A 394-nucleotide genomic window follows, 5' to 3' on the forward strand; every position below is an offset into this window, starting at 1 on the left:
GACATCGCCGCATGCGTCTGCCTGACCTTCGTCAGCTATTTTGGGGGGAACGGCCACAAACCCCGATGGCTGGGTTGGGGTGTGTTGGTTATGGGCTTGGGCTCCTTGCTCTTCGCCTTACCCCACTTCACCACGGGACGGTACGAGGTGCGGTCGGGCACGGAGGTGGGCGTCTGCGGGGGCAACCAGAGCCTGCCCTCAGCTACAGGTTCGTCTTCATGCTGGGGCAGTTCCTGCATGGGATGGGAGCCACGCCGCTCTACACGCTCGGCGTCACCTATTTAGATGAAAACGTCAAGACTAACTACTCCCCTGTGTACATTGGTGAGTCGAGGCGGAGGAGAGGCTCGGACTGTGGGCTGGGCGAGGAGAGGGGCTGTCCGCCCGCCCGGGG

The 394-nt window shown here is 62.9% G+C and overlaps 1 protein-coding gene across 1 annotated transcript in view; it reads left to right on the forward strand.

The window, feature by feature from the left end:
• The window catches only part of SLCO4A1 (solute carrier organic anion transporter family, member 4A1), a gene marked incomplete at its 5' end in the record, with an annotated part of 11,653 nt that overhangs the window by 272 nt on the left and 10,987 nt on the right, over positions 1–394 (forward strand). The window contains 2 exon segments of the mRNA XM_010073498.1: positions 1–196; positions 199–324. Of these exon segments, the coding sequence (XP_010071800.1) occupies positions 1–196; positions 199–324 (322 nt within the window).

Source organism: Pterocles gutturalis, unplaced genomic scaffold, assembly GCF_000699245.1.
Source record: "Pterocles gutturalis isolate BGI_N339 unplaced genomic scaffold, ASM69924v1 scaffold20282, whole genome shotgun sequence".
Classification (NCBI taxonomy): Eukaryota; Metazoa; Chordata; class Aves; order Pterocliformes; family Pteroclidae; genus Pterocles; species Pterocles gutturalis.